This window comes from Tyto alba, unplaced genomic scaffold, assembly GCF_018691265.1.
Source record: "Tyto alba isolate M040663 unplaced genomic scaffold, T.alba_DEE_v4.0 Super-Scaffold_17, whole genome shotgun sequence".
NCBI classification, from domain to species: Eukaryota; Metazoa; Chordata; class Aves; order Strigiformes; family Tytonidae; genus Tyto; species Tyto alba.
In genome coordinates, this window is record NW_024881279.1 from 7025431 (window position 1) to 7051330 (window position 25900).

The 25900-nt window shown below is 36.4% G+C and overlaps 2 protein-coding genes across 5 annotated transcripts in view; one reads left to right on the plus strand and one right to left on the minus strand.

Annotated features, from left to right (window-relative positions):
- The first annotated feature begins 1846 nt into the window (after positions 1-1846).
- Positions 1847-3838, plus strand: LOC122153250 (rho GTPase-activating protein 24-like). Its single transcript, XM_042790394.1, has 2 exons — positions 1847-2334; positions 3529-3838. Exons 1-2 carry the CDS (start codon positions 2081-2083, stop codon positions 3734-3736), a joined length of 462 nt encoding a protein of 153 aa, XP_042646328.1. The 5' UTR covers positions 1847-2080; the 3' UTR covers positions 3737-3838.
- A 2540-nt stretch (positions 3839-6378) lies between these two features.
- MAPK9 (mitogen-activated protein kinase 9) overlaps positions 6379-25900 on the minus strand; it is a 30044-nt gene continuing 10522 nt past the window's right edge. For 2 of the 4 annotated variants that reach the window (XM_042790131.1, XM_033006103.2), the window contains exons 4-12: positions 25674-25732; positions 24577-24715; positions 23239-23404; positions 21898-21969; positions 17554-17736; positions 16496-16620; positions 15901-15964; positions 14228-14299; positions 6379-13466 (exon numbers count right to left, since the gene is read on the minus strand). In XM_042790131.1, coding sequence (XP_042646065.1) covers positions 13324-13466; positions 14228-14299; positions 15901-15964; positions 16496-16620; positions 17554-17736; positions 21898-21969; positions 23239-23404; positions 24577-24715; positions 25674-25732 — 1023 coding nt within the window. In that variant the 3' untranslated portion in view covers positions 6379-13323. Of the gene's footprint in view, positions 13472-14227; positions 14300-15900; positions 15965-16495; positions 16621-17553; positions 17737-21897; positions 21970-22194; positions 22267-23238; positions 23405-24576; positions 24716-25673; positions 25733-25900 lie in introns of all 4 variants that reach the window. The other 2 variants (XM_042790133.1, XM_042790132.1) reach the window with 2 other exon arrangements.

Genomic DNA, 25900 nt, shown 5'->3' on the forward strand with positions numbered 1-25900 from the left:
CTGGCTTTCGAGGTGCAAGGCTAAGGGCTGCTCCTTCCCTGTTCCCAGTCCCACATGCTGAAAACCTGCTGCCTCCGAACTATCTCCCACATGTGCCATTTGAACCAGTTCTGGTAATACACCGGCTTGGTGACCGTGACCAGAGGGTGACATGCTTTAAGCACAGCTCTCCAAATTGCCTGTATCCCACTGACCTCCTTAACATCACCCACAGCGAGCTGTTACAGCACTGTCACCGCAGAGGGGACCACGAAGGTCAGACTCCTCCCAGCCCATCCGCTCTCAGAGCCCCCTCAGCTGTCCCACTTCTCCGCCCTGACTTAACTGAGGTGACAGACCTGCTCCCTACCAGCCACGCCGGGATCGCTTCCGCGACAGGCGAGTGGAGGTGCCTACGGGAATTGGGGCTGGAGACGCTCCCGGTTGTGCAAGAGCAGCTGCTGGTCGGCACAGCTGGTGCCTCTCTCCTTAGTGGCGGGGGGAAGACAAATTAATCAATGAAACCGAATCCGATTCATCAGAAATTACAGCCATCTGTTAGACTATTAATAGACACAGAACTCATGTGAAGCACTGGCATTAATATGCCAGGAATATCTTTTTCTGGAGGAAAAGTGTAGGTTAGTAGCAACTGCAGTGTTGGGAGGGGAGAGAGCAGGGTGTTGATGGTGGTGTTTAATTTGGTTATTATTTTACTTCTGTGATATCCAATTAGGCAATTTCTCCCCACCTTCCTCCAGCACAGCATCTCACCCTCAGAAGGCTAAGCCCTTTTTTTTTTTTTAACTATATATAATCCTCACCCTAGGCCTTCTTCAGATTCCTGCAATATTCACCTACCTGCCTATTCATGTCTAAGGACTCTTCCTACTGAAGGGAGGGCAGGTTCAAGTGGTAAAGTGTCTCAATAACCTCCCAGCCCCAACTTCAGCAATGGACACACCACAGCCTTGTCAGGTGCACAGACTGAAAACCAGGAGTGGTTTTCACATAGGAGACCAGTAAAACACTTACAGAAATCCCATAGCACCTAAGCCAACTCATTTTCACTTCTTGTACCAAGAGACTGAACAGGTGGGGGTTCAGGAAAAGGAAACAACTTTCCAGGTTATTTTAAACCATATCTATTATTTTTGAGATACACATTTAAACTGCATGCGTATTTTGCTCTTCCTTCTTTATAATCAAGTTATTTCTGTACTGTGCTCAATTCTCTTGTGAGAACAGGCAGCTAAAATAAACACTCCATATTTACTCACATCAAATAGTTTTTCCAAGAGGAACCGAAATAAAACTGACAAGCGGCCTATTTTTCCTTAACCTCTGGCTTTTTGTCCTTGAAACATCACGACCGGAGGAACCAGCCTCCCTCGCTCGCACTGCTATTTGCTCCCTCTGAAGCAGACGCAGCGGATACACCAGAGATGAGGCGGCACAACGAGCCAGTTTACATTCATGCCATTTTTCTCACGCCTGACTGACTAGATACAGCGCAGCCAGAAGAGATTTAACACACCTCTCTCCTAATGCGTGCAAAGGGGAACACAAGGAGCCCTGTCCTTGCCACTGGCAAAGCGGGCACCCTGCTCTCCCAGTGCAGCCCCAGGACCAGGCTAGTGCTGCTGAATTCACCTCCCCAGCCCAGGAATGAAACTAGTGAAGGGTGGACAGCTATGAAATGGGCCACCTACAGATGTCAGACAAACCACACCGAACAGACCGAGGGTAGGAAAGCTGTAATAGATCCTGGAGATGAGCGTAAGCCAGCCATGACAATATAGGCGAGTGGCCAGCAGAAAGGCACAGCAGCTCAAGACCTCGACACATTGTGTACAAAAAGCAGAGTCGGAGCCTGAAATAAGATCCAGGCTCCAGCAAAATGGACTAATTCCAAGTGTTTGAAAAGCTTCAAACAGCTGTGGGGAGGAAGAAAACTCTCACAGCCTGTGGCAAGGCAGAGCAAGACAGACACGAAAACAAGGTCACCTCTAAAACTGAACAGGCATTGAGACTTTGACAACACCCGGAGGGCACGGGTGGTGCTGGCTGGGCACACCCAGCAGGCTCCCGCTGCTAAACGATGTTTGAGGAAAATCCTCCTTCAAGAAATTTGACAAGACTTGCCCACCCAGAAGACGCCCAAGAAACCAACACCGCTGTAAGTCATGTTTCCCGGGATCTGGGAAACACAAGACACGTCCCAGCAGACAACAGAAACAGCCTTGCTCCCTCCGGTGACTTGCCACCAAGCCCAGCCTCCCTGCAGCACCACCTGGCAAATCTGAAGATGTTGATGTCCAGACAGAAGGCTGAGTATGAATCTAAAATTGCAAGGTAAAGGATTTTTAAAACTATGAGGCTTCGGGAAAGGCAGCTCTGCCTACTGCATGCAACTACTGCAGGACTGTTACCTGTGGCGGGGTCTGTGGCTGCTGCTGCAGCCAGAATGTCACCCAGGATCCAGCATTACAGGCTTAGGTTAACAATTATTCAGAGTTATTTGAATTCATTTTCATGTGAGATGTTGAGAAACTCCAGAGTATCTATAAAATTTTTTGCAGGGCTGTGCAGAGCTCTTGAAAAGCCTCTGCTCTATTGTGTATTTTCCCTTTTTGCCTTAATCCGATACTGAGCATTTCTCTAGAGAAAAATGGGCAGGCTTCTCAGCAGCATTAGCCATAAGTCATTATTCTTTACAAATTGCAAGTCATGAATTTTAACAACTCAGAGGGAAGTGTTCATAAGTTCATAAGTATTTCCCCAATTTCTAAGATGAGAAATTGAATACAGATTTAGCCATAGCTTGTTATCAAGGGAAAAAAAAAAACCCAGAAACAGTTCCAGGGTCTACTTTCCAAATAGTACTGCTTTTCTATTGTGTAGTTAGAAGGAAGGAACATTTTAAATAACGAACAGTATTGTATTTAAGTTACAGGTATGTTGTGCAAATTGACTATTTGATTAAGTTATAAAATACCTCAACATGCATCACTGAAACAGATGGCAAGTGGGTAATGCTGAATTACACTTCGCCTTGAACATTGCATAAAGAAAAAAAAAATATTTAATCTTTAGTTTCTTCAAAAAAATATTAATTTCTTCTTAGGAAAAGGAGCTATTCCTAGGTTCTTCGCTTTTTTTTCCTGTTTTAAATCTCTTCACCGTATTAAGCTCGTTTTCCCTTACAGTTCAAGGGAACTGCAATACAAGCAGAATCCTCAGTGTTTCCTAAAATGAGTTGCATTGCCATTTGTTGTTAGACTACTGTAGTATTCTACTATAAAAAAATACCCAACCCCAAAGCCAACTCCTTTGGCCATATGGTTATTTATATTTATTGTAGACTAGGATAACTAAAAATTGCAGCTTTTATTTTAACACCATAAATTGGAAAACTATTAGGGTTGCCAATACTTGTATTTATGGGAACATATGTTAAAAATTGTTAGCTTTAATAAAGCCTATAGATTTATTAAGGAAGGGGGGGGGGGAAAAATCCTGTATTTACAATGTCTGTGTTTCCAACAGCCTGGAGCAGCGGCACAGAGAGCTGCAGTCGGAAATTAAGGGTATGCAGTCAAAACTGGGACAGCAGCGTCAGTGTTACAGTCTTGTGGAGATGAAAATGCAAAATGCAGAGAGAGCAAAGGAAGATGCAGAGAGAAGAAATGAAATGCTCCAAAAAGAAATGGAAGAGTTTTTTGAAACCTTCAGGGAAATTAACAGATGGAAATAAACAGGAGTGTGCTCAGCTTGAAACAGAGTTAAACTGTAAGAGAGAGAAAGGCTAGATCCTGAGTCCAGCACATGCTCCCATTTCAGTGGTGCAATAGGAAACCCAAGAGCAAACCAGGCTGTCAGTTATAAAGGGAGCAGTTGGTACAAACTCTTTGGGATCCCTGAACTCTAGGAGCTCTGCACCGCCCTGTTAATGCCAGGGATGCCTTCTCTTACCACTAGAAAAATGTCAGACACTTAGCACTACCAGCTCCCACGCCAGCCTGCGCCGCGTGCTGGGGAAGCAACCCTGTGCTTCTTGTCTAGCCTTGAGTCTTGTTCTGGTGCACTAAATGCCTGAGTGGCATTAATCAAGGGATGTCACACTTGCTGGAATATGTTTTACCAGCCACCCCAGAAATCCCACAGGTATTACATGGGCTGTAGAGCGTGCTGAGCTCATGCCTGCATCCCAAAGTCAGGTGTTGGCAGAGACAAATTCAGAGAAACCATGAGACAACACACTGGCAGCTCCCTACAGTTCCCACCAGCACCCACGTGGTGCTGTGCCTGGGACGCAGAGCTGTGGTGCAGCTCCTGTCCTCTCACCGAAGGGATATTCATTCATGGTCTGTTACAAAGCCATTTGCTCCTCTGGATTGTAATTAGCCTCCCTACAGGACTCCCATAAGAACACATTAGTCTTAAGACTGTCACTGGTAGGCTCCCTCCCTCAACATCTCTTCAGAGCCACGTCTCTCCACACAAGAAATGTGTTAACTACTTTAATACCATCATTAATGACACATATTCAATTAAGTATCAGGAAAATAACCACTGCTCTTTTAACCTACTGCCAAAGAACTTTAACATGAACAATGGCATCTATATACTTAAACCTGTACTGAATTTAAAATTATACTTTATATGACAAACACACGTGGTTCATTATTTGCCCTTCAGCAAGATTAGATGTGACCATCTACTTGATAACTCGGTGTCTCATAAAACAGCTCACGATGTGTAAGCAGAAACTGCACAGGTGCTTTACTTCTTCCCCAGAGAGGAGCGAGCAGCTTGTTTTAAGATCCAGTGTGAGTGAATCAAACCACCAGCCCATTGCCCCGCAGGGTTCCCGGGGCGAAGCAGCGCTGCTGCAGCCCTTTATTCACACCAGCTCGCTGGGCAGCCGCCTCCACACACTGCCCGGACTCCCCCAGTGCATCATTGAACCATAACTTGTTTCTTTGCCATCTTACCTTCACACCAAGTAATCACGAACTGAGCAGTTTTTTTCATTTGAATTCCACACACTTACATTGTCCTTGTTTCATTTTTCCCCCTTTTTTTTTTTTTTTTTTTTAAATCTTCTGAGACCTCATTACTATGAATAAAAGAACTTCTGAAGGCCCACTTTCCTCAAAAATTATTTGAGTCTTGTTTAATCAGTTCCTTCACCAGTTACCTTTCTAGAATTGTCCTGTCAACTTCAAGAACTTGCAGGAAATAAGGAAAAGGTATGGTGTCAGGCAAAGAATGTACTTGGGTAATACTCTGTGAAGCTCTTCCCTGCACACGTCATTCTCCTCCATTATTTTTTTGTTCTCCGTCTCATGAATTAGATCTTCCCCTGTAGCTGAAAAGCAACCTGAAAAATATCCCATCATCAAAACCAGGACAGTTTTGGGATCTACTGGGCACCCCTGTTTTATCCAGATACTCTGTTGCAATGTCCTGCAGAGAAGAAAAAACTTCCAAGTTCTCCATGCAAGAAACAGCAATGCTGCTGTAAAAAATATTTCAGACTGTCACAGGTGAAGCTTTTACAATGCCAAAGCCTGGCTGAGAGCTCTAGCCGTGTATTTAGAAAGGCAGCTATGTTAACCCTTCCTTCAGTATCAGAAAACCTCCATGGAAAAGCAGTTAGATCAAAGGGGCAGTTAAATTTTACTTCACCTTCCCTGGAGTTAGACCAGACAGCTCTGCAAAGTGCCTGGAAACCTCCTCGCTCTCTTTGCAAGAATGCTTAAATCTTCCTCAAAGTACATACAACGGAACATTCTTCCTGTTAGCTGTACCTCTGTCTTGTTCAGTGAGAACAAAATGAAACATAACACTGTTTGAGCACAAGGTGAAGAGAAAAATTTCCAAAGTTCTTTTGTATATGTACATATATACACACACATATACAGCCAATAACTTATCCAAAACTTGCACGGAAGTCTCACAAACTGATTACGATACTGTTTCTGCACGTGGATGGGAATACAGATCTGTCGAGTATTACCAAAGACAAGCTTCTGCAATTAAAAAAAAAATCATTTCAAAATACACTTGGCAGTAAAACCAAGTGCTGTTAATGTGCTCAAATGTTCCAGCAGACCAGGAGAAAGCAGCTCCAACCAATCTCTTACGTTGGTTCTTCATTCATTTTTCATACCAATACTTACATTTTGGTTAACTGGAAGCTGAAGTAGAAACTGAAAGTATGTGTTACGACAACTATGAGCATACGTCACTTTGGTTACATAAAACATTCCACTTCAACACAGGAATAATCAAGAAAAAGAAAACACTGATACAGTAAATAAGACAAACTGCTCAAATCTTTTAATTATACATATTTATTTGTAATTTTACAGTGGCTTTCATATTATTTTATGGTAAGGTTTCTGGAGGAAAAAAAAAAAAAACACAAAAAGCTTCAGAACAAGGCTTCAACTAGAACTTCAGAATTAGCTATTGACAGTTTTCCTTATGAAATTCTAGTTAAAAAAAAAAATCAATCCAAAAAGCAAGGAAGCATGACTGCCATCCATAAAAAAAAAAAACAAAACCAAAAAACTTTCTAGTCATCCTGAAAACAAAGTCCAGCATCAGACAAAACAGCCACTGCACTTAAAGGAACATGTTCCTATTGCACAAGCATCAAGAATGAGATATGACAATCAAAGCCTAATTTCATAGGCAGAAGAGGCCACGTGTATCTATATAATTAGACTTCCAAGCACATCTTCCTTCTGAAATTATATACCATACTATAACTAATATTAAGGCCATAAAATCAGAACACTGTAACAAGTGATAGGGCTTGATGCTACTTTTTGTGACATTTGGTAAACAGAAGGTGGGAAAGAGGGCCAAAACAAGACATACTAAGCATTCTGAAGGTAGTTAAAACTTGAAGGCATTTCAAAAGAAATTCTCAAAAAACTAATTTTTGAAGGGGGTTTATTCTGTGTCATTAGGTAAAACTGAATTTCATAATAAATTACTCAAGAAGACTATTATACTCTTTAACAGCCCATGTTCTGGAGTATACTACAGATTATATTCTCTGGAATTACCATTTTAATTTGTAAGAAAACAGTTAATTATTTCTATTTGTTATTCACTCCTTAAAATAGATGAAAATTTGTATAATCTTTATAAATTATCTAAGTGACCAGGTAAAGCTTCACTGTATTGAGTTAACTGCACACAGGTATCTGATTTGCTCTTAATTAGGTATCTTGATTACACTAAACTGCTAAAACCACCTGGGGAACCCAACATGTCCTGTAACTTAAAGAAAGGGATAGTTATATATTGCTATCTTTTCTAATTGTGTTCATTTTATTAGTGTATAAAACGCCTGAAAGCAATAGCTCCAAAGCAACAGTATCCACCACAGAAGTTTAAACATTTTACTTTAGGAAAATCTGGGAATCTGATGAAGCTGAAAATGCACATTAGTCATTTTATAAAGATTGGCCTGCCACCACTTAAGAAAATATAGGTATCAAAAACAGACAAATACACTGCTAACCATCTGTTACATTTTCTTTTAAAAAATTAGCACCAATTTAAGCATCTGAATTCATAGAAAAGCTAGTGACACTTGTTTTTTTCAAAAAAGTTTTTCCCCATTAGAAGACAATACAATAGCATATGTTCATGGGTATTAAATTAGCTTTGTTATCAGTAACAAATGCGATTACTGTTTCAGGTAGAGAACATAAAATATTGTTCTTACCTGACTGCTTTCGCCTCTGCTTTTGCTGTCCTAAGAAACTATGGAGTGCTGAACTACAGACCCGGCCTGGGAAACAAATACACAGGTACTTGCCTAAGGACACCCTAGAAAGCATCAGGGTTTTGGACCAGTATTTTAGAGCAGGGACAGTGTCTTCCTGTGGTATTTACAGAGCATCTATTGCAGCTGAGTCCCAATAAGCAGATGTTCTGGCCTTACCACAGCACATACAACTACCTTAGGATGTGTAGCCAGAAGTTAATAAAAAGTTTTTAATTTAAGAAAAAGAATCCTAGTGCTCAAAGCTAGCTGACCTTGCTGTAGGTACACACCCTGTTGTGTCTTTGTTGTATCTTTATATAATAGATAGCTAGGTAGTCACATTGCTATTCAAGTGATCCTACAGGCATGAGTACAAGATGTTTCTCAAATGATCTCTGTGTGTTAAATTTCATCCCATAAAAAAAAAAATTCTAATTTCAAATTTCTGAAAATAGGTTTATATTTAAAGGAACATACTGATCACATCTATCAGAATAGGAAAGATTGCAACCAAAATTCAAACATATTAAACATTTTTTATGTCATTCCTTTTTACACCATATACTGGCTGTATTTAGAAGAATCCTAAAGTGCTTCAAACACAGCAATTAATAAAATTGATGTCTCTTGTGCAAAACTGCAAGCACCTTTTCAAAAAATAAGCAGCAGCATCAAGAAATAAAAACTTAAATGTATTTTCTCTATTTTGGTTTGAATTATTGGACCAAAATAATTTGCCATATTTTCAATAACAAATTGAAGAAGTGTGCATTTTATTAGTTTAATTTTATACTGGACTTGTTATACATATACTGTTTGAAATAGCGGACCCAGGTGAATTTATTTCCACAAAGCAACACTGTGGGATTCAAATCCAACAACTAAAATTTTAGCTACAAAAATAGTCATTTCATAGAACACAAACAGAAACAATGGTTATCTCTCCACTTTCCTCCAACACTGACATGAGAAAAGATGGTTTAACTTAAAACATTAGTTTAGCTCCAGACATTTTTAGCATGCAGAGCGGGCAAAAAAATAAAACTGATTTGGTAAGTTGTGTAATAAGCTTTCAGAACATCATTATCACTCATGTAATAGACAATCTATAATAGATGTAAAATAATGAGCCAGAATACACTTTTTTCTGTCATATTTCAACATGTTAAAAAAAAAAAAAAAATCAAAGACACTCTGGAAAAAGCAAAGAAAATACTAGATTCGTCTATAGGAACTCAAGTCCAAATTCTGCATCTGGGTGCAGGTGTTCCTGGAACAAAACCAGTTTTGAGCAGGAATTACACAGTACACATCCCAGGAAAGAATTTGGTTCCCAGTATATGGTATCACTAAGTTTAGCATCAAGCCCTGATAGAATCCATATGACATATGTAGAATATACAGACAAAGGCTGTTCAGCATTTACCCCCCACCACACTTAAAAGTACTTCCATTTCAAGTGACACAATTCAAATAAAACACTCCACACAAACTGTATTGCTGCAAGACTGAACCCGTACTCCAAAACGGCATTATGTTCAGTAAAGATTTGTCTGCACTTGAACAACTGAGCTTCCAGCACACACCAAACTAGAGGACTGCACTTCTGCCAAAAGAAGGGTCATCCACTCAGTTCTTGAAGACCTGGTATGTCAGCTGTGTTTTGAATGTCTTAATCCTACTTCATTCATAAAATTATAATTTTAAGCCTAAACCAAATACAATCAGATCTAAAAGGAAATAGATTTAGCATTTAAGGTCCTTCCTTTAGGAAAGAAAAATTAACATATGGAATCACTTTTTTTTTTTTTTTAATTAATTTTGAATAAAAACGTGTATGCTCTGTTAGGACTTAAAAGAGACAAAGAAAACCTCAAGTGCCCTCTGGTTCCTAACAGGTTTTGAAACTTAGCAACCAACCAGTTAATTTCTGGTTGAGTTTATTTTTCATTATTTTGACAAGGAAATGCAAACCCTTACTGGAAACATTCCATAACTTCAAAGGCTGTTTGCAGACACTAGTTTCCAGTCATTAGTCTAGTTTATTTTGTATGATCTATGCAGACAAAGCCTTAATTTTGACATTCATTTTTTATCTTTCGGTAAAAAACTAGACTTCTCATATCACGGTATTTCCTCAAAGCACACTTGCAGGCTGCTTATCCAGATTTCAAAATGCCAAGCTTCTCTTTTTTTTTTTTTTTGAGGAACAATTATATGAGCACAGATGAAATGAGCTGTTTAAAACATACTCCATTTCTGCAATGCCATTCAGCTACTCAGTGTTCATATATTTAACATAATGTTTCTGGTAAATAAACTGATTGATAGCCATAGATCCTTCTTTTTTTCAGGTGAGCAGTTAAGATTACAGATTGTATCTATGTTGACCACCACTTATTTCTAGTCATATTTCATAAATTGTTTATGTATACTGCAGTAGTGTTAACACTATACAAAGTCTCTCAAAGAAAACTAACATTCATGTTTACAAAACTGAGCAGGTTTCTTTATATATGTATATGTATACACACACACACTCACATATTCTTAATCTTTAAATACATATAAATATTTATAAATGCCAAAGTGCAAAAAATGGTCAATTGCATCACTTTACATACATGATTTAGTATTAGGAATAAAAGTGATTATATTGCACACCAAACTCTAAACTTTTAAACCCCTGACAATTTACATGTGCATTTTGTTTTCCATCAATGATGAGGTTCTCATGGCATTGACAACCCTTTCACAAACATGGCACTGAACTTAATCTGCAGTCAGGAACACAACTATATGTATAGAATCTGCATGCAGTGCATTTATAGTCTATATGTGCACACTGAAATAGTATGGGAACTTTAGCATGCATCTATTCTGTATGCATTTTTCTGATTATAATTGGCATATATGCCACCTTGAGATCAATGTTCATTCAGTTTATTAGCAATTTGGTTTTGAATTATACTGGAATCCAAATCCACAATAGTTACAGACATTTCATGCATGCTCTGAAAGCAGCAACATTTCTGTAAAATTTCAAAGCTTCAATGTATGCCACAGCAAGACGACATTAAAAAAAAACAATGCATGAGACAGCTTTTCCTACAGCAAGATTTACAAATAAATTCAGTTAATCTCAGGGTTTTTTTTTCTGTTCCAAGAGTACATATTCAAGTGAATGGTGTGTACCAGGTCAGATACCAATTCAAATAAAGGAGATAGGGCAGGTGTGTTAAACAATATTAAACAGTAATTTGAATCACAGAAATATTTAGGTTGGAAGAGACCTGAAGGTCATTTGCTCCAACCCCCCGGTGTTCTGAGCAGCCCAAGTCCAATCAGAAAAATCTCAACTCTGCAAATACCCAAAACACATTAAAAAATTTTTTTTAAAATATTTGTTGTATTAAGTCTTTTAAAGCAGTAACTGTTAAAATGAACATGTCACAGTGCTGCAGTTGAAAAAGGTAAAAAAAAAAAAAAAATGTTGAAAAATTAAATCCAGTACACTATTTCCATAGTGAATCACTAATGTTCATTTTCAATAGGTGTCTCTAGTAATTTTAACTTACACAAATTACAAGGATTTAAAAAAATGCAAAATGTACCATTCTGCTGTATGGTAAATAGATATTTTAAAATGTTTTTTCCAGTGACAAAAATACACTAAAAATATTTCACTTACATTGTCAGTATCCAAAGATAAATTAAGGTATCCGTAGGTTTAAAACCAAACAATAAAAAACCCAAGCCCCAATATGCTGCAATTCAATTAAACAGAATTTTAAAAATCCAAGATTCCAGATGGCGATTCTGAAGTTAACATCATAGTAAGTAATTTGTTAATTTTTAAATAATTTTTAATCTTCTGGGACAGTAAAACCTTAATATTTTTGATGCAGCAAATTAAACTATTAAAAAGAGGTACAATTTTAATATATAAGCTATGTTTGTATAAAGAGAAATTGCTGCTTTTCAAATCATAAGGTCAGAAACAATGGACAATTTTCTTTTACAGGAGAAGTATGTCAGTAATGCAGTGGCTGGCTGGGACAGTATATTTTAGAAGTTCTATTTATATATTCAAGTCAAGAGTATCTGGATCAACAGCTAAATATAGTGCCTTTAAGAAAGTGGTGTTTTACCTCATCTTGTACATCACTATTACTCTTATATAGTTTAATCTCACACACATGCACACACAAGATCCTTTAGCAAAATTTCACACCTGTGCACTCCAAAGTGAACGTGCACAAATTCACAAGGGTGTAGTATAAAGCAGTTGAAGCCCTACTCTACTGCAAACACATTTTCTAATTCAACACATTACATTGTGCAATGTAACAGACAATATTTGTATTATCTGATTCTGAAAACCATACTGATAAGCCTGTATTGAAACAGTAACTCATCTCCTCCTCCTCTCTGTATATTTAGAAAATATGTATTAAATATGTTTTCCTCCCCCAGTACAAATAGGAAGGTTTTCCTAAGGCGGAAATAGAGCTAAGCTCTGTTAACCAAATACTTAATTTACAGCTGACTCAAAACTACTGTATTTTTATTTCTCTAATTACTTGCTAGATAGAATGGACCCATAAAAAAATGGAAAACATTTATATAGCTCTTTTTGAGGCTACAAGTCTCTCCAATTCATCTGTCCTGTTACCAGAGTTTGCAGCGAATGAAGAGCATCACAGGTATAATTTCCTTTTCTGTTTGTTTTTGTTAAAGGACCAGTATCACAAACTAGGAAATACAAAACATTTTAGCACTCTCTCCTCTTCTAAACAGGCACTGTTTCACAGATAATTAAATCTTAAGGAAGGATGAGTGACTTAAGCCACTGTACCTTCCATCCACACTTAAACTGAAAAAGTTAGACACACGTACTCACAGGTGAAATACAAATTAATGGCTATATTCTTTGAACTTCACTTTTATCTCTTCTACAAGAAGATAGATGGAATTGTTGGAAAGTGAAGATAGAAAGGGCTCAATAGAAAAAAAAAGTGCTATGTGGAAGAATAACTGCCCTTTAAACATGTTACTGAGAGCGTTCAGTGTGAGTTCACACTTACATACAACACTCCAGTCGTTAAAGCAAACTGCCAGTCACATGTTAAAACAAACTTCATAGAGACTATACATTCAAAAAAACCTACTAATGAGCAATACTGTACTAAAATGTAAACAACCATTGTGTCACAGAAAGCCTGCCAGTTGGGACTGAAGATTCATGAACCCACTTAAGGGGAGTTGGCAAAAAAGTCTATTATAACTGCTCACCTGAAATAGGCTGAAACAAAGAAAAGCCTATAATAGTGTCTAAATTTTTTTGTTCTTTAGACATTGATTTGCTTTCATTCTACAACATTAAGCAGGCATTTTCATAATAACTGAGTAAAAAAAAAAACAGGCATTACTTTAGCAGAACATGCAGAACATGGAGTTTTTTGACTTGGTTCCATTAACTTACAAGCAATTCAGGCCCAATGGAAGCAAGAGTTCTTTTCCAAAGTCAAGTCTGCAATCCTGGCTGATCATCGACATCCTTCAAGGGGTCCTGTCAAGGCATCGAGGCTGCTGTCTGTATCTGAGGCCAATGTTTGCTCTGTTGACATGGATGAAATGTCATTGATAGATGATGACTGGGAAGGGCTGGTGTTGCTATTCACTGCTGCATCTGTGCTAAGTAAACCAAACATAATAAAATCTGAGGCAAGACAACATGGCAGGTACAAATAACCACACTTCCAGGCTCTGAGCATCACTTTCCCCACAGAAATCCTTAGAAAATAAGGAGATTAACAAACAGGAAAAAACCAAGCACTAATTTCCCTAACACTCAAAACACAAGTTAAACATTAACAGATTTTTTTATTTTTCTCCCTCTCTGGGGAGGAAGGAAAAAAAAAAAGGCAATGTATAATGTGGATTGAGCTCTGAGTATCAAGAAGTCTAATCAATATAGTTAATAAAAGACAGTGCAATATTCAAATTACTGAACCAAGAAAACAGCAGTAAACATCAAAGATTCATGAATACTTTGCACAATTAACTATTTTAAAGGAACCCTAACGATGTTTAGCCCTGCATGAGAGGGACTCATTCATGCAGAGCTACAGAATAAGCATTCAGCATAAAAGGTATCTATGCTACAGGTGATGTGAAGTGATATCGATTATGGCATTTGATGACAGAGCCCTTTGGGGAGAAGCCAGCTCAGGGTTCTGGCCACACAACACTTCTTAAGTCTTCCTACAACTTATTTCATAACAATGAAAAACTACTGCACATGGATCTCCAAAGGCAGATCACAATCAAGAGTCCTGAACAACAAGACTTTTGCCTACCTGGATTATTAAGCAGGATTTCTTCAATTGCTAGTGCAACACGTCAGCACTATGTTTCAGTTATGGGAGAACTACATAAACAATGACTAACCTGAGGGCTGATCTTTTACCACACCATTCTTGCTCCTTTCTTCCCAATCCATTACTTCTTTGTATATTAATTCTTAGGAGAGAAGGGTGGAAGGGATGAGAGAAGTGACAGAAAAAACACTGTAAGATCACACAGGATCTGTATACAAATCACGTATGTATAAAGGTACAATGAAATGATTAAGGGTCAGTCTGGAAGTACAATTCTGTAGGTATTTATTTTTCCCCTCTTTTTTTTTTTTTTTTTTTAAAAAGGCCTACAGCAATGATTAGAGAATTCTACAGATTTTCTTTAAGCATTACAGAAAGACACTAAGCATGTTCCAAAATCAGCGTTTTTTATAAATAGCTGTCCATTTAAAAATAACAACCATCCCACCCCAAAGCTTTATGTATACCTACAATGCACTAATACTAACTGTAAAAAAAAAAAATTATTTCAATTTAAAAAAAAAAAAAAAAAAAGATAACCCCCGTGGAAATTTAAGTTTGATAACAAAACCATACACAAACATCTCTATTCTTAAACAACAATCTCCATGGATACATTGAGGAAAGCCTGAAAATTCTGAAGTAGGTTAATCAAACAATTTAAATATTGTGTGAAAACCCTCATTGACTAATCAAGGACAACTTAGGATAGACACCTGAACAACGACAACAAAAAGTTAGAGCAGTAACTTTAAAGGATCATCCATTATTCTGCTTGATATGTTTGTACTATGATTTTTACTAATGCAGAACACCAGGTACAGTAATTTACAACTTCAGTTAACTCATAGTACCTTGTGTACGAACCCATAGTCTTAAGGTAGCTAAAAGTAACAGTATTGAAATAGATTAAGACCTCTTTAATTTTGAGTAACATTTACAAATGTATTAAATCAGATTTAACTAATCCATTTTAATTTTCCACCTTGCATTAATCCAAAATAATCTGAAGCATACCTGTGCAGACATGCCCTAAAGAAAATATAGATAAACCAGAATCAGTACCTGAAATCTATTTTACAAAAAACAAGTAGCTTTCAAAGTAGTCAAAGATGTCTATCACCCTTTGTTCTGTGATGATAGATGTTTAAAATTTGAACTGTCTCCCCACTTTATGTTTTTGACTAAAACTATACAATGTAATTGATTTCAGTAACACAATGTCATTTATTCTTTTGTTTAAGTCAACAGTTTAATGTATTTGGTCAATAAGCAAGCAATGAGAGAAAAATACACCAAAAAACTCTTCTGCTATTTAAGATCTGTAGAATAAATGAATTAGTAAATATTGTCAGGAGATATGGCTTAAATAATGCACACTAAGAGGCACGTGTTTCTCTTTCAGAAAATCTTCTATCAAGAAAAAAAAACCTATTGAGATTCTTAACACTTAAGAATAACAAAATACTCAGAGGAAGGGAAGGAAAAGATAACTGCGTCCTTTTGTTGAAGAGACTTCATAATGTTACATGTATATATATATATACATATACACACACATCTATATCCACTCCAAATGGAACATTTTTCCATTACTGAGTTCTTTTCATATTGCCAAAAGCAGTACTGCATAATCGGAACAGTGAGCTCCAGTCAGTTCAATCCAGCACACATGTACCGTGAGCCACACATTAATAATACAAGTTATTACAATAAATGCCATTTGTCATGCTCACTTTTTACCTTTCCATTCTTCAATTGCATGTTCTCTTTCTTCCAATTGCGCATCATAGATTTGAGGTGGAGGCTACAAAGAAAAGAAAGTCTACAGTGCATCTACTACATCAGGTTAACACAACCGGTCACAACTAAAAAAAAACATAAAAATTACAGCTTTTTTAGCATTTTCTTACCTTCATCTTTGGCAGTCTATTCCCTATACCTCAAAGGCACATTTCAATTCACAACTCCAGAATTTGCCTTTAAGCCCTGCTTCCCACTGAAAGGCTGCTTAAAAGTATCAACTAAAATTAAACTCATTTTAAGGCTTTATGGGGCATTAGAGAAAGGCCCCTTCTCAAAAAGCCCTAGATTACAGAAAGAGTTGCCTATGTGGTAGTAAAGTAAAAGGAAATCAACAACCACTTTCAAAATTATATCAACTCCACTCTAGCAGGTATTTTTCAGGTGATTCTGACCCTAATGTTGATCTGAAGGATTTATGTGTGACTTTTGCTAGCCAAAGAATGAGTTTAAAGCATGCTCTTGACTACAATTAAAGGTATTCTTTAAAGTTATTAAACTGATATCTTAAAATTTATTTTAAATGCAAACTTACAGCTTCTGCTTCAGCTGGATCATACCAGACAGTAATATAAGGATGACGTAAGGCTTCATCTACAGAAATTCTCTTGTCTGGATCAACTACAAGCATTTTTGATAATAAATCTCTAGCTTGGCTGGCTAGAAAGTAAAAAGGAAAAGAACATGCATGTAAGAGCTGTAGAGTTTAACATCTGACACAGGAGATTAATACTGGGAACACAGGACATACACTGTAACAGATTTCACTGTGAAAACAGGCCCACAAATCCAAACTTTCCTATACAGCTACATTTAAAAAAAAAAATAGGTCCCACACCTTTAGTGTCAATGTTACTTTGCTATTATCCAAACTAAACCCTGCAGCTGACACCAACCTCAATTTTGAACAGTTCTGCTATTACACAGGTTATAGTTTATTTGCCACTAACTACTGAACATAAACCACATTAAGCATTTTTAATACGCTTTTAAAAGTACACCTTGGTACAGTAATGATCTGATTTCTGTAATATCAAATTTGTTTTTCTTTTAAAGCTGTTACTGCACAGTAACTAGCTACTCGTCGCAGTGGCACATCACTGGCATCTCTTTTTTGTCTGAACAATCACTGTAATAATAGAATAGGCTATAACAAGTTACTTTATGTAAAAAAATGATTTGACCATCTAAATAATATAACAAAGTGGGTTTTTTTTTCATTTTATCAGTAATTATCTAAAGTCAAAGTACAGCCAAAATTAGTTATATGCACAAATCAACCAGAAGAAGATAATTACAAATAGCCTCCATAACATGTATTACTTTCAGAGAACATTTAAGCGGCAGACATTATTCAGTGGATTAGAATTAAGAGAATTAAACAGAACACTGGGGACAGGGAAATAGTTCTGTATTTAATGACTAGTACTAAGATTCCAGGACATGTCATAAATGAGGGAAACAATGTATGCAGCTTCTAATGTTGACACTGCCATAATTAAAAATAATATAAAATGTTGAAGTGTACTTCAAACATTTTAAATTAACATCTTTTAAAGAAAAAAAAAAAAAGAGATAAAAACCTTGCCTTACTTTTTAACTTGTCACGATCAGATTCTGATGGAAATATCCAGTCTGGGAAGAGCTCTTCAAATTTAATACCAGGATATTTTGGCCTGTTTTCTACGTAATTCCTCACCGTAGGCTGTAGTTTCTTCATGAAGTCTGCTGATGGTGTTCCTAATTGTTCAATAACTTTATTCCATTGATCAATATCTGCACCATATCTTTAGGAAAATCAGCTGAAGAATTTGAAGTCTGCACTATACAAAAACATCACTTACAGAAATCTGAAAAGTTAATGAAAACTTGAACAAAGGACACAAATATCAACTTTATTCTAGCATCAAAAGTATTCTGAGCCGCCATGCAAAAAGCTAGGATAGACACAAAAATAAGATACAGATTTTAGTCTTAAGGACAGGCTAGAAGTGCTGCACAATGCATTATGCTTAAATATATTTTGCTAATTATTATCTATTGGCTAGTATTGAAAGCAATACATTTCTGAAACCCAAAAGAAGCTTTATTTGGCAATTGTATCCATAGCAAAACAACTATAAGGACAGAAAAGAACGGCTGCTGTTGAATCTTCTGAAGTACAATATAATACCATCAACATTGAAGATTCCTGAAGGTAGGGAAAAATACATGAAAAAAAAACCCTAAAAAGCAAACACATCCCATTGAAAATAAGAGGTTTTGTGCCTGTCTCCTAAGGAAATTAGGCTTTGGGTTGTAGCATGGGAGAGGGGAGGAGAGGGATGTTGGCATTGCCTGGTCAGAGCTTTTTTTTGTTGTTGCTGTTTGTTTTGGTTTTTTCATTTTCCATTTCATAGAAGGTTCAAAGGGGTTCTGAACAGTGAATCCAGATTTCGGTAGGTTTTTAGCAGGTTCTTTTGTTTAGCTGTATCAACTGCAGTAATACTCAAAGACTACTGTATTCTTAAATTCAGAATTTAAATATTTTAATAGAAATTACATTTACGAGCCGCAAATTGAAATTGTGCCTCCTGTTTATCTTGGACTGCCCCTTCTCCCTCTTCAAGTGAAGGCATTCCCCCGGACATGGGGACACTTGTTATAGAAATACCAGAGTCTGCTCTGAATGAGCCTAGCCGGGATAAGAAAGCTCATTTATCAAACCACATTAGTATTCCTGATCTTTAAGTTTACTCAGATTTACACTTTACAGATTTTCCTGATTAAAAAATATGCAATTCCAGCAGAGTCTAACCATCAACCTTGCAAACATTCATAGCTAAATTCATAATCTAACACTTTGATCTATTCATTCTCACAGACAGATTTTGTAATAAAACAACAAATTTGTTGCACTTTGAATTAAGCATTTAAAAAACTGAGGTGCTTTTATTTCAGTTAGTGTGCCATGAATGCAACTAGAAATACATGTATAATCACTGCTTCATGCTAAGACTTTAGAATTCTGATACGAAGATTGAAAATTATATTTGCTCATTAAATACATTCCAATGGGAAAACTGTATTAAAACCAAAATTAAGTCGATATTTTTAACTCTCATGCTAAGACAAAACACATAAAATTTTCTTTGTTAATATACATCAGGAAATTTTGTTCCTAACTAGAAAACTGATTTCCATGAAATCTCCACCAATCTAGATTCAAGGAGGTGCTTTTTCTTTACGTAACAGCAGTCTGGTTAGTCAGCTAATCAAACTAGAGTCCCGCCTATCATGGTCTCAGAGAACTAGGGGGGGAAGACAGAAAAATGTACTGACCCATCCCACTCTGATAACAAAAGCTGGAAGAAACCCAGTGTTTCAGTAGGATTGCTTCAAAGTGCTTTACAGATACTGAAAGTTAGAAAAAAAAAAGAAAAAAAAACCTCCCCAATATAGGGTTGGGACTTGAAATAAGCAGAGCCTGTTCTGAGAAACCCAAATGGGAGAAAGCCTTAATTTCAGTGCAAAGCACACACAGCATGCTATGTGAATAACCTCCCAACTTGCAGACAAAATTACCCTTCCTGTTCTAGTGACTTCAGGGTCAAAAGTAACCAGAAGTTTAGCCCATGCCAAGTATACCTGCCTACTCTTTTAGAACTCTGGAAGAAGTTAAAAATCAGAGTTCTTATTACAATCACAACAAAGCATGATTTTTCCCAAGAAAGTATGAATACCCCCTGATGCTTTTTGCATCAGTCTTAATTTCCTTCACCACCTGGGCAGAAAGAGCATTAAAACCACTCCGGTGCTAGTAGGCTTTCCATTATTTCATCTTGGGTATCTATGCTGCCTGGTTTTTCTACATTTCTCATTCCCAGTGCAACAGCACCTGCCAGTAACTCAGGCCCCCGTAGCACCAGTCAGGAGCAGGTTCAGTGCATCCATCGCCCTGGCAACGCGGAGCATCTCAGTTCACCCAGAGCACTGCTGCAAGTATCCCGGCAATTCCCCTTGACCATATGGGAAAATACAAACTACGGTAGGTTTTCCTGAAGATAGTCAAAGGCAACATGCTGAACTTGGTTCCCCCTGCTCCCCAAATATTAAGATATTTTAAAATTTAAGGTAAAAAACAAACCGAAAAGCCCCAAACGCAACCAAACAAAAAGGAAAGCTTGATGGCCATGCACACCAGCGTTGCCCATAAACCAGACTGACAAAACAATCCTGCAGCTGAAGGTAAAAGAAAGTGACAATTTGACTGAAGCAGTTATCACTCAGAAAAAATTCCAACAACACGAAGTTATCAAAATTTCACAATAAACAGAACTGAAAGTCTAACAAGAAGTAATAAACCCTGTAAGCACAGCTATGCACTTCAATAAGATACCACAGGAAACTCCTTGAAACACAGACTGGTGGAGCTTCAGTGACTTCCAGAGAGCCACAAATGATAACTTGTGTATTCAACAAGTATAGACAAAATTTCCTTCATTTATTCATGAATAAATCAAAATAGCCCATGCTAACATGCAGGTGAAAGACACATAACATACATGAAGAATTGTGTTAGGTTGGTCTGAAGGCTTCAAAAGGTAAAACAATAAGTATAGAAAGGAAGAAAGGTGGAAAACAAAAAGACTTATTTAACAATTAATCATTTATACTACTAAATAATGCATGATCAACTGCTGAAGATTAGTGTCATGAAATTTAGCATTAAAATTGAAATTTCTCTTCTATTAGATAGATAGGTATCTGTAAACATGTACTTGATATTTTTAGTGGACGACTCAACTTTTCCTTGCTGACAAGAAAAAATACTACACTTTCTTCAAAATCTGAGACCACAAGTAGCTACAGCTTCTTATGACCTACAGCCATAACTGGCAATTCTGGTTGAATTTGGATTCTATTTAGTTACTGATTAATTTTTAAGATCTAGCCCTACAACACTAACTTCTATTTTATAAGATATTTATAAAGGATGCAATTGGTTTTCACCCAATTTTTATGAATGGAACTTGATAATGAGTCAAATGTTTTAAATTTTGTTTCTAGGGAAATGTTTCGATATACATCAAAATCTTCAAAGAGCATTTACTTTATTAAATTATCACTTCTGTTCACTTAATACAGCATAAAGACTTGTGACATATTATTGAGATTTCCCATCTCTAAGGCATGAAAACATACATACGAGGGTTTTGTTCATTTTTAATACAGTAAAATTTCCTACGATTACTATCGTACAAGAAAACAGAATTTTATGAAGATAAATTTGAGTCAAAAATATTGGGAGGGAGAAAAGGAGGAATAACAGTTTTATAGAAAAACTAAGCCCAAAATAAAATTCTCACAGAATGAAAAAAAAAAAAAAAACTCCAAAAAGAAAAAGTTTCTATTTTTATATTAAATAATAGCAATAAAAACAAATTTCTCATGCAGTGTGCTTGCAGTTAGGACACTGTTGCCCAGCAAGTGTTAATAAGCAAGAAAAGAATCTGATTGAAACTCAGAAAATTGTACAATAAAAAAAATGAGTCTACTGTTCAAACAAATACTAAGCAAAATCCATGCACAGAAGAAAGTAACTCGGTAGGCTTTTGCTTATAACACTTATCTACAAAGAACACGAGTAAGAAAATATACTAACTGCTATTTATTTTCTAAACCTAACAGTATCCCTTTTTTAAGCTACAAAAGCTGAAGTTCTTAATATAAATTCTATGGATTCAACCCATACAAATTACATTAAATATAGGCTACTAAGAAAATAAAATGGAAAGCTCGACAATTTGGTTAATGACACTAATTTCAAATAGTACAGTAGATCTATGAAAACATATTATTGAAAGTATTGTTTATGCTTTTATACTTATACAGATCAAAATAATTGTGTTTCTGTTAGAAGTGGAATGGGATTCAAGGATGACTAGGGAAGGATACGATCAGTGCCTTGGAATATCACACAACCTTTCACCAATTCTCCCATGATGCACCCAACTGACCAGATATCAACTGAAAGTAAAAATGAAATGATCAAATTATGAAGTATCATGAACAAAAGTGAGGAAAACAAACAAAAACATCTAGCATCTACATTAAAACACAACAATGTGGAAAACCAAACTGCTAACATGAATTTTCAATCATATCAACACCAACTGACTTGCTAAATTCTGTTACTAGCATTTTGCAAAATATGATCAGTGTTTACATTTCTGGAACAACCGTGAAGGATACAATCTCTTCCTGGGAACAGGACTTTATGGAGGACCATTTCTGCCATAATGCACCCAACAGACCAGATATCCACTATCATATGTTAGGTGCAACAAGGACAAAAGATTAAAAAGGTTTTTTTAAATACAATTACTTATTTGTAAGCTCACACTGCATTCCTACAGTCCTGCAGATAGTTTATTTTTTGTCCCATCGAGAACAGCCTCTACTGAAGTTCTGATCAAATTGGCACTTGTATAACAAGCTGCCTTGCATATTAATGAAAGGGTTTTTTTTAATTATCAGTGGCCCGGCAAGGTCCTGCAAGTTCCTTGTTTTACACAACCAAAGTTACATGTATACAAAAAGCATGGCATCCCCAAGCCCCTGTGATAAAGCAGAAAGATGCACTAGCATAGAAGTCCAAAGCAGGCAGCGTATTACTCCACAGCTACTAAAAATCAGCAGGCAAAATGCCCAATAATGCAAGTCAAGGACAATTTCCTTGCAGGCAGTTTTGCTGGCTAAACATTCAATATAGTAAAGCTGTGTTGTTTTTAATATCGTAACACCTAGCCTCTTTGAGAGTTATGCAGATTTAAGAGAGTATAAGGCATGGTTTGTGAAAGGGATCTGAAACATTTTAATAATCAGAGATACAAAAGGGGACAAACTGTCGAAAGAAGATGCTTCAAAATAAAATCACATTCATAAAAGGGTTTATTTTTGATATATTGATGGTTGCTATTTTTTTTCAATATCATGCAGTGTGTCTCAACAGTATTTTGTATAATAAAAAAAATGGCAACAACAGGACAACACATGAAAAGATAACAGCAGGGGACAGGGAGCAGTAGATGTTCAATGGAGATAGGCACACAGAGAAGAAAACTATTATATTCTCTAAAATTAGAGTGTAATTTTTGTCATTTCCAATATCATGATTAACATAAACAACAGACATGACAGGGAGAAACCAGCCCTCCCTCCCACTTTTAAAGGCGTTATGTTCCAAGACAGATATTCTTTAGACAAAAAATTTAAAGCATTACTCCAGCAACTTACCATTCTCTTTATATCCCATTCCAAGGATAACCTCTGGTGCTCTGTAATACCGTGTTACTACATATGGAGTCATCATAAAGTTAGTACATGCTGTTCTTGCCAGTCCAAAATCAAGGATTTTGAGCGTACAATCTGATTTTACTACTATGTTGCTGGGTTTCAAATCCTAACAAGAAATTACTTCAGTTAAGGAAAGATTAACATACAGAGTAATACACATCCCCCCTACACAGTCAACATATGCCACCAATTCACTTCATTAACAGCTGCATGTTCCTGCTCTGATGCATCTGCTTATTTATACACAGGCTAGAGACAAGTTAAATGCTGCACACGTAAGTACTCAAAAAGTTCAAGGAAAACCAGAATCAAAGTTGTCTGCAGAGCCTTATGTTACCCATTTGTGCACTGACAGTATAGTCAGTTATACAACTGTTTGTATATATGCACAATGCATAGATATATATATGCTTCTTTTAACATGTTAAATGGACATACTTCGGGTATGAACAGTTGCATGGTAAAGGAGACTGTTCCAAACACTGTCATTACTTGGGCATAGATCCTGAAGACAACGCCATGAATTAATCAAGTAGGAAAAGGAATATCCCAACACACAAAGCATTAGTAAGCGTATTTGTTACTGACAGAAAAGCCACTTGTGTTACAGTAATTAGCAAATTTCACAGAATTATGATACAGTGAAAACACAAAGTTACTCAACGAGTGAGGAGAAAAATAAAATATTTCAGGATATATGTTTCATGGGAAGAGTCATTATTCCACCCAAAGGAATACACAGTTAGGGAAAACTAGAATAATTGGGTTTTATTCACAAAGTATCAGAAGTAGCCAAATTACAGATGTATAAGTACATTTAATTCTGGGTCAAAGACTCTTAAGTTTTTTCTAGACGCAATTCCTACTATTCCATTCCTTCTGAACTATCCCATCTCTATTACTTTCCTAGCCTGGTTTCTTTTCAAAAATCAAATCTCTCAATCTAATCAAGAGTTTCCACCTCCAAGGATAGAGATATTTAAGAGGTAATTATTACATTTTAAAGATTCATTCTTTAGTAATTTGAAAGGTCCACAGACACTCATGTTTTATGTTTTAATCAGTTCAGCATTAGCTAAATCCACAGAGCTATCCTGATTTAAGATCTGTTTACAATACAGTTTTTATCTTTGACCTAGAAACAATCTTCAGGTTTAATAATATTCTTATGAATGAAAGAAACAAACTTTTGCAATAGCAACCCCTTGCCTTCTCCCCTGTTTCATTAAGAAAATCTGTGTTCATAAAGAGTATTGTTAATGATCTAATACTACCTACTCTGTGGATGATACCAGCTGAGTGGAGATGTTTGATGCCACATAGCATTTGGTAAAGAAGATAAGACATTCTTTCATGATCCAATTCCATATGAATAACCTGGCACAAATTTGCATCCATCAGCTCCATAACCAAATATCTAAAGCACAAAAAAAAAAAATTATGAGAAATTCAAGTCTTACTTTTCGTATCAGGTTTAAGCTTAGCATGAGATGTTTAATAAAAGTCAACTACTTTGCTAACAGAAACAATCATGCATGACCACAGTTTCAAAAGTAAATTATTATATATTCAAATAGTTTATTAAAAATTAAGCATTCAATAGTCCATCACAAGAGAATACCACTCTACCAGTTTTTATAAAGAGCAGTACAGAAGAACAATTCTGAGTTTATGCAGCATGGAAAGCTAAGACTGACTGAAGCTGATGCAGAAATTGCAGATACTGCAGTGTGTCAAAAAATCATGCTTCATTTCACTGTATTTTAATTTTAAAAAGAAAATAAAGCACAGTAAGAACTAAGAAGAAATGGTTCATTTTCAAGTTAAAATATCATCTGCTTACCCACTTCATACACACACACTCCTGATTACCCAAGAAGCCCATTCACAAACCACAACAGCATATTCACTGGAACCTATGAATACCCCACCAATTAAATCACCATGAATCCCTTCTAGATCAGCTGACGTAGCTTGCATAAAAAAAGAAATAAATTCAGTTCTTAATTGAGGCCAAAAATACTGTTGTGCTGATGTGACTGGCATGGCAAAAAAATGATATCAGGTTATCCTGACCAAGTTGTTATCCTGAGGTGACCCATTTAGCTCAAGAACAATGCACACAAACAAGATGCATATGCAAGCAGCAAAGTATGGCAGACAGATGAATAAAAGGTAAATAACCTTTTTTTTATTTTCCACTTTCATCTTATGCATGTAGTGAAACAACTTTCTTGGTCTTTCTTAAAGAAATCTAGAAATAAAGGCTAAATTCTGCATTTAATTACCCTCTATTTTCAAAGCATAAAGTCTGTAGGATACTGGAAATACAGCTCCAGGTCAGGAAAATTAAACCAAAAAAATCTAGTACTTACACATCCTGAAATTCTTCTAGTGACTTCTGTGGTGTAAATACATTTAATAAACTAATTATCTATAAAATAAAAATAAACATTAGAAGAAAATTCCACTTTAATTCACATAAAAATCCACTATTGCAGAAGCTACAATTAAAAATTAAATGCACGCTGTTACCATATACAATTTGAATGTTACTTGGCTTCACTTAATTCACATATGCTGAAAAACTGCCAATTCAGAA

Bases quoted from the DNA above. Each gene is read 5' to 3' on its own strand.
- LOC122153250 (XM_042790394.1), top strand. From the start codon at position 2,081: ATGTTTGAGGAAAATCCTCCTTCAAGAAATTTGACAAGACTTGCCCAC. The intron at 2,335-3,528 runs GTAAAGGATTTT...TGTTTCCAACAG, and splicing joins TATGAATCTAAAATTGCAAG to CCTGGAGCAGCGGCACAGAG.